This window comes from Mastacembelus armatus, chromosome 19, assembly GCF_900324485.2.
Source record: "Mastacembelus armatus chromosome 19, fMasArm1.2, whole genome shotgun sequence".
NCBI classification, from domain to species: Eukaryota; Metazoa; Chordata; class Actinopteri; order Synbranchiformes; family Mastacembelidae; genus Mastacembelus; species Mastacembelus armatus.
This window is the reverse complement of record NC_046651.1, coordinates 9,757,173-9,764,455: the sequence shown is the minus strand read 5'-3', so window position 1 is coordinate 9,764,455 and position 7,283 is coordinate 9,757,173. Positions and strand designations below refer to the sequence as shown.

General features: G+C 42.2%; 1 protein-coding gene across 1 annotated transcript; it reads right to left on the bottom strand.

Annotated features, from left to right (window-relative positions):
- Nucleotides 1-387: 387 nt before the first annotated feature.
- Nucleotides 388-6,732, bottom strand: telo2 (TEL2, telomere maintenance 2, homolog (S. cerevisiae)). Its single transcript, XM_026316404.1, has 21 exons — nucleotides 6,646-6,732; nucleotides 6,075-6,542; nucleotides 5,714-5,991; nucleotides 5,541-5,609; nucleotides 5,283-5,430; nucleotides 5,063-5,165; nucleotides 4,908-4,976; nucleotides 4,685-4,826; nucleotides 4,416-4,552; nucleotides 4,237-4,322; nucleotides 4,061-4,156; nucleotides 3,875-3,963; nucleotides 3,684-3,775; nucleotides 3,449-3,565; nucleotides 3,248-3,319; nucleotides 2,957-3,121; nucleotides 2,780-2,871; nucleotides 2,586-2,685; nucleotides 2,236-2,300; nucleotides 1,900-2,015; nucleotides 388-1,259 (listed from the first exon to the last, which is right to left on the bottom strand). The coding sequence occupies exons 2-21, from the start codon at nucleotides 6,413-6,415 to the stop codon at nucleotides 1,138-1,140; spliced, it is 2,499 nt and encodes an 832-aa protein (XP_026172189.1). The 5' UTR covers nucleotides 6,416-6,542; nucleotides 6,646-6,732; the 3' UTR covers nucleotides 388-1,137.
- Between the last annotated feature and the right edge of the window lie 551 nt (nucleotides 6,733-7,283).

Sequence of the window (7,283 nt, the reverse complement as noted above, 5' to 3'; positions counted from 1 at the left end):
AAGAATCCTGAGAAGCATCCTTTAATTTTACTGTGGAACTAATAAGTTTATCAGTAGGAACACGATTAAGGTGCAAATCTAAATTGACTGACTCAAAAACTGCTTTTATTTTTGTGCTGTCAGTTAAACTAAGGAGCTTTAAAACTTTCAGAATTTGGCCTAATTGAAACTTTAAATTGAACTCCATTAAGTCTATTTCAGTGGATTTAAAACCACCTGGTTTGCGCTCAGGGAAAAAAAAATCTGCTTGTCTTGCACACAGTGTATAATGCTGTCTTCAATGTTATTTACAAATGTAACCTAATTAGCAAGTTTACATCAGTCAGTAATTACAATTTCGTGAGAATCAATCATACTGTTATCTTCTGTAATAGTTACATCCTTGCTTATTGACATGCAGCCTTATTCAAAAAAAGTTCAGGGGGAAGTGATAGCACAAAAAAAACATGGCAAAGTCAGGGTCAGTGACCGGTACAAATACAAACGACAAACAAGTGTATATTTCACAATGTATCATTATTTGGGAACATACATATCAACACACTTACGTCACAAGAGGAAGTAGTAGTAGTATTTGTGTTATTTGTGAATGTGTGTATGCCTGTAAATATTCACAGGATGTCCTTCACCAACAAACAAGCCCAGTACAGAGAGATATGCCAGGACAGGAAAGGTGTTGAAAAGGATATCCTCATAACATATATTTTTGGTGGGCAAAAATTGCTATCTGTTCACTTCAAATTTCGCCTGGTTGATAAATTATAGGCAATAATTTCATCTAAACCATAAAGTTCACTGAAACGTGTGTTCTGCATAATTTAGATATGCAGAAAGACTTTCAGATGTGTGAGAAGACATGTGCCCTCCTTTTCCTCTGGTTAACTGTGTGTTCCAGGATATGACCAAAAATATGCAGCACCTGCAGCAAGCAGCTCTTGAGCTAAAAGGACATTCATTTCCGCCAGGTCAGCTCCTCTGCCTGCATCCGGAACATCATTTCCATTGACTTCCAAAGTCCAAGCCTCCAGGCTCTGTGAGGGTCTGTACATGGGTGGACGTAAGGTAAAGCCCACCCCACAGCACAGATGTGTATTGTGTATAATTTGTGTATTTCATTGTTTGTCCTCGATGCTTTGATCATGACTCCAGACTGAGGGCTTGAGGATCTTGGAGCTGTTTCTTCAGGCTCTTATCCAGCAGCACCAGACTCTGTATGGCCAGACCACGACAATCTGCATCAGGGTCTCCTTCAGCTACATCTGGGGATGAGAACGACACAAAACCAGGATGATCAGCAGCTTTAGTGGCGATGAAAATATGCTGCAATAGAATCTACATACAGTATCTTAAGATGATGACAACTGAAAAATGAAACTGTGTTTGTTTAGCATTTTCTTTGTGCAATTAGTATGCAACATGGGAGGAAAAAAAAGAAACAAAAAGAGTCCTTTCCCCTTCAACTCCATGTCACTCACACTAATGTAAATCTACTTTTATTCTCAGAGGGCTAAAAAAAAAAAATACAGGACATCCTGGTACTTCATCTACTTCCCAGAAATGTTCAGTCCAGCTGTGTTTATGTGGATCTTTGTAAATGAGGGGACATTCCTGACAGAATTATATTATGCAGGTGCAGTCCAGTTACAAGAATCGTGTCTTTTATGGTTAATCTATTATTAGTGATGCATCATCTATTTATTTGTTTATTCATGCAAAATGTAATTAATACTAATGTACGAAACTGTAATAACAATCAGAAAAAATTCTATGTCTGACTTTCACCTTATAAAAGGAGGCTTTAAATTTATCCATTGCCCTTAAAATCTAATTTTTATGTCCAGGTTCCATAAAGCAACGATAGAAGTTAAACTTAACTTTTGTTACCAGCTTTGTTTTTACCTGCCAGCCAAGTTCTGGTCTCAAACAGCTGATCACTGAGGTCCTGCAGCAGGTTTTGACTGGGCATACTCAGAAACACAGAGCAGACAGCAAAGAGGACGCTTCGCCTCACCATCCTGTAAGACGTCATACAGGGTATAACTCAGACTGAAGTAATCACATCAGACCTTCTACTGTGTTCAGGTCTACTGTTATAGTAGCCAAGTGACAAAATGAAGAATGAATGAATGATGGCTGCAATTACACAGTTACCTAATAATTGCTGAGCATAAATACTACACCCACAAATGTCCTCAAACAATAATGTAGACAAACACTGACATCCATCATACTTACTGGTCAACATGGTAGCGCACTGACCACACAAAGTCTAGCAAAGCACGACCCATCTGTACAGCTATCTGCAAAAACAAAAATAAATCATTGAAGTAGTGCTGGGAAATACTGCTATGCTATGCTATTATATATATATATATTTTTTTTTTAAATTTTGATTTAAGAATACAACATTGTTTACCATTAGTTATTTTATTGGGATACAGTGTCACTGGCCTTGTACAGTAGCTGAACTATAAATGGTCCAGCTCAGTAAAATCAATAGTGAATGTCTAATGTTTCAGTCACATCAAGAGAAACTCTGAGGTTGGATACTGAGATCATTGTAACGTGATCGTGATGAATAATACCGGTGCATTGACTGCCAGATGCACGAAGAGGCCCAAGGTGTGGATCAACCTGCCCAGTACTAGGTGATCGCTGCCCAACAGGTCAAAGGTCACTTGAGGTCTAGAAGAAAAATATTAGATTTCATGTTTTAAGTTATTGACCTTTGCACAAACAACTGAGCTGTTGCACTGAGCTTTTGCATGAAAGAACATACTTGTCATAATTCCTGAGCAGTGGAAAAAAGAAGTATCCAGCAATAGGGGCATAACGGTTAGGGGTGGCCTTAGGTGGAGGTTGTGTGTGACCCTGTAACGAGTGAAATTATTGAGGAGCTCAGGGTTAACATCAGTCAAATACCAAAAAGGCAGATGAAACTGTCTTATTTAAGTACCTTACTGAGGCGTTTCGTCTTGCTTTGGATTCGTTTTTCTATAACTTGACGCCAGTGGACAGGGTTGTCACCAGGGTATGGAGTCAAATGAGCAGTAGTGTCAGTGGATGGGTCTCTCTTTACAGTCACTGGCTTAGCGAGCTCCTGAGCTGCCAGGGCAAGGACCTGATAAATCAACACAAAATCAAGAATGGCCTCATGAATGCACTTAAGGGAATAACCAACACAGATCACATAAACCAAAACATTTATATGATAAAGGCTCGAAAGTGGAACAGCTGATATTTTTACCTCTAATATGTCAAGCCGCTGCCGAAGACTGTAGTTCAGAGAGTAAAACTCAGTAGTCAAATACTGGGTCACCTAACAAAGAACAAAAGAACTATGTGAAAAATATCAGAATGGATATTTAAAAGGTGAGAAATAATACATGGTAATGAATATAAATTGGTAAGAGATGACAAACTGTTAAACTGAAGTAGAAGATAATACCGGGATACAGTCGATGACAGTGAGAGCTGTCATAACTGCCTGTCTATGAACCAGAAAGCCATTAATGTTGTATTTATTCTCCATGTGAAGAAGCACTTTGGTCATCTGGACACTGATCTGAAAATAAATAAACAAATATTATCATTTAGGGCATGAGCTGTAATATTGACTTTAAAGGAAATATTCAAATCACCGGCCTTTTAGAACTGTATCAGTCTTGGTGATGCTGTCATACCTCTTTGGCTGCAAAGGCGTTCTTCCTCACCAAACTCTCAGCAACTCTCAAACTAAGCTCCACACGCACAGAGTCATCAGAGGACATTAAAGCTGGATGGTTTGACAAATAAGAACAAGTCATATGACATTTTAGAAGAACTGCATTAGATGATCACTTAAATCAAAGAGATGAGATCTGTGGAGCCGTACTTTCCAAACAGTCTCGTAGGTAGCGAGGTGGGGATGCTTTACTGATCTCTTGATCTCCAGACATATCGTACGGAGTGAGCTCATCATCACTGGATCAACAACACATTTGAAGTTAACTATACACTTCTATGATCCCTTCACAGACACACCAAACACTGACGACTGCATGACACAAGTAATACTTGCCTATCCAGGTCAGAGTCTGGATTTGTTTTAGAGGGTTCGGGTCCTGATACAGTAGATGAAGGTACTTCATCAGTGGGCTCTTGAGGAGAGTCCACTCTGTAGATTATAGATTTGATTAATTAAAGCCAATTTCACAAATCTTGATGCAACAATTAGAGATATGTTGAAATAATTACCCATTTACAGCATCAGGATCTGGCTCCTCACCAGTGGCAGGACTCAAGAGAGAAAGGAGCTCTTGAGTTTCTTCATCCTCGTCATACTTCAATAAAATATCATGGAAAATCAGACAGGCCGACTAGGCAGCTCTCATAAGTGACAGTACTGTATCTTGCAATTTACACATTGATTTTACCTCAAATTTGAGCTTGGTTTCGTTGATATTCATGCGAGAGCTCAGGCACTCTCCCACCACCATGCCCATATGTCTGATACGCACCACACTGCTGTTCAGGTGGCTCTGCATGCCGCCTAACAAACACTGAAGTAAGTCTGACAAAAGGAGGCAGAGAGAGAAGAGCTGAGTCAAGCATCAGTCTCCTTCCATTTATAGGATCACATTACTGCTGCTGCTACAGAGTGAAAGATCTATTGACTCATATTTGGTAACGAATAAAACCAAACCTGAACGTAGCTCCTGGAGCTCAGAGTCTTTTAGCAGGCTCATACTCATCAGTAAGGCCTTGCTAACATACAACTGCTGCTCCAGAGGTGTGTGTTTGACTGCACTGGGGTTAGCCCAGGCCTGGAACACAGACCGTAACACCTGAAAACACACACAAATATATGTAAAATCAGAGGAACATAACATGATACCATTGGGATGTTGAACATACCACACACTCACCTGTATGAGTAGTGGCCTTCGCTCTCTGTCTGCTGCAAGATAACCCAGTATAATTCTCAAGACTTGAGTCTGGTTAAAAAAAACAAATCAATGAATGCCTCATACAATATTTATACAAACATGATTTACACACAGGCTGTACATTATCTTCTTACCTCATACTTGTACTGCAGTAACAGCAGTTTGTGAGTGATGACAAACTGGGCCTGTTTATTTGTTAACACTAGATTTCCAATAATTCGTCCCAAGGCGTCAGGCCTGAAAAACAAGGCAAAGCAAAGTCAGCATTATAGGCAGACAGAAAAGTGACAGCTATAGTACAGACAAACTGCTGTTTAAATGTCCCAGTGTCGACTAAAGCTATCGTCACCTTACCCACTGACAGCCTGCACAAGCCCAGTGAGCACGCTTTCCATCCACCGCTGCGGAACGTTCTCCAGCAGCTTCCGGCAAACCCTCTGCCACACCATGTCCGAGCGCGTGTGGGCTGACAGCTTAGGAGCCATCACCGCCAGGACCAAATCTGCACAAAGAAAAAGAAATGCCGGTCAAGGATATAAGGGGTCCTGTCCAACTGAGGACCCTGCACTAAATAACCCGGAGTCCACCAGGAGTCTATGTTAGTCAACTCACCACTATGCCCCTGGATACACACTTTTCCTAGTGTCTGAGCCACAAAAGTTAAGGAACAGTCATTGCCATCTGTCACACAAAGACAAACACATTGAGAGATGAGGTTATTCTTGTATGTACATTTTAACAAAATCTATCAGTACTGGTACATTTTTGGACGGTGGTTCCCTCACCTCTGAGGGCCTGGCAGGTCCGCTCCAGGGCAGTGAGCATCGCTGAGGCCAGTAACGGGTAGTACAGCTGAGGAAGAAACAGGGGCTTGTTGTTGGGATGTAACCTGTTGGCCATGAGGTCTGGCAACGCCACTACACGCCCCAGCAGAGTCTCTCGGAGCTGGGGGGAGTCACAGGGAGCTGCCTGCAGACAGTACGACCACAGCAGGTCAGCCAGTCGCCCGCTCTGAAGGAACCTCTCAGTAATGCTGACCAGGTGGTCCAGATTTCTGCTGGGTCTGCAGAGAAGAGACAAGAACAATAATCACGTGATGGACAAAAAGGTAAACATGCCTCACAGCTCTCCTCCAGCAGCACCCACCTTAGCTGTCCTATCCCCTCCATCAGCACCAGCAGCGCCTGCTCTGGAGGACCTCGGAGGAACAGGCTGTCCCATAACTCTGTGCGCTGGGCGGATGTGAAACTGTGCAACCAGTCAGCGTGGATGTTGGTGAGCAGAAAGTGAAGTGTGCGAGAGTAGTGAGCTCTCCTGAAGTCTGCCCGCTGAGCTGCAGTGGCTGAACTCTCTGGTCCTTCATCCAAGTAAGAGTGGAGAGTTTGCAGAGCCGCGCTAATGTCTTTGCTTTCCGAGGATGTAGAGAGAGTCCGGAAACACTGGGCCACCGATAGACGGACCTCAGCATTAGGTGGGGGGGGATCCATCTTGACAAGAGTTACTTACCGAAAGATGTGACCATCACACAGAGAAGACACGCTGCTCTCAGAGTCTATGTGTCAAATACAGCACCTGCGATAAGCACGTAACGTCACCGGAGCTGTAGCTGTGACCCTGTCGGAACAGATCACCGGCGGAAGTTACCTTCGCATTTTGATCAAACAAAACATAAATCTGCATCAGCACTACAAACATAATTCAGTCACTATGACATTACAATTATTTCCGTAAAAATCCGACTATCGGCTCAAGAGTTGCAGCATGGAACTGCTTGCTTCTTTGTGTGCTCTATCAAAATACGTTCGTACTCGGCAACAAGGACAAGACAAGTTCCGGGAGCAATGGATCCGGTGTAACATTCAAGATGCCTGCGGTTTATGTGTGTTATGTTATAAAGTCTTGCTCGATTTGTGCGTCAATTAACAGACAACCTAATTCGAAAATTAGTCAGTTATCAAATGTGCACGCCTTAAATATATTAATCATTTAAACCAGTATAGTTTGAAAATATAGTAGTAAATACCGGAAACGGACACTAAAATATTTTAATTACTAAAACTAACAACTAACAGAGAAGCAGTGGGTGGTTAGCATTGTTACCTCACAGCAAGAAGGTTCCTGGTTTGAAACCCATCAGGGGCCTTTCTATGTGGAGTTTGCATGTTCTCCCTGTGCTTGTGTGGGTTTTCTCCAGGTACTCTGGTTTCCTCCCACAGTCCAAAAACATGTATGTCAGGTTGATTGGTGACTCTAAATTGCCCATAGGAGTGAGTGTGAGTGTGTGAGGTTGTTTGTGTCTATGTGGCCCTGTGATGGACTGGTGACCTGTCCAGGGTATACCCCTGCCTTTCACCC

Coding starts and splice junctions, on each gene's coding strand:
- telo2 (XM_026316404.1), bottom strand. CDS start 6,415: ATGGATCCCCCCCCACCTAATGCTGAGGTCCGTCTATCGGTGGCCCAG. Junction 3,320..3,448: donor CTGTCATCGACTGTATCCCG/GTATTATCTTCT, acceptor GTTCTTTGTTAG/GTGACCCAGTATTTGACTAC. Junction 3,122..3,247: donor AGCGGCTTGACATATTAGAG/GTAAAAATATCA, acceptor TTGATTTATCAG/GTCCTTGCCCTGGCAGCTCA.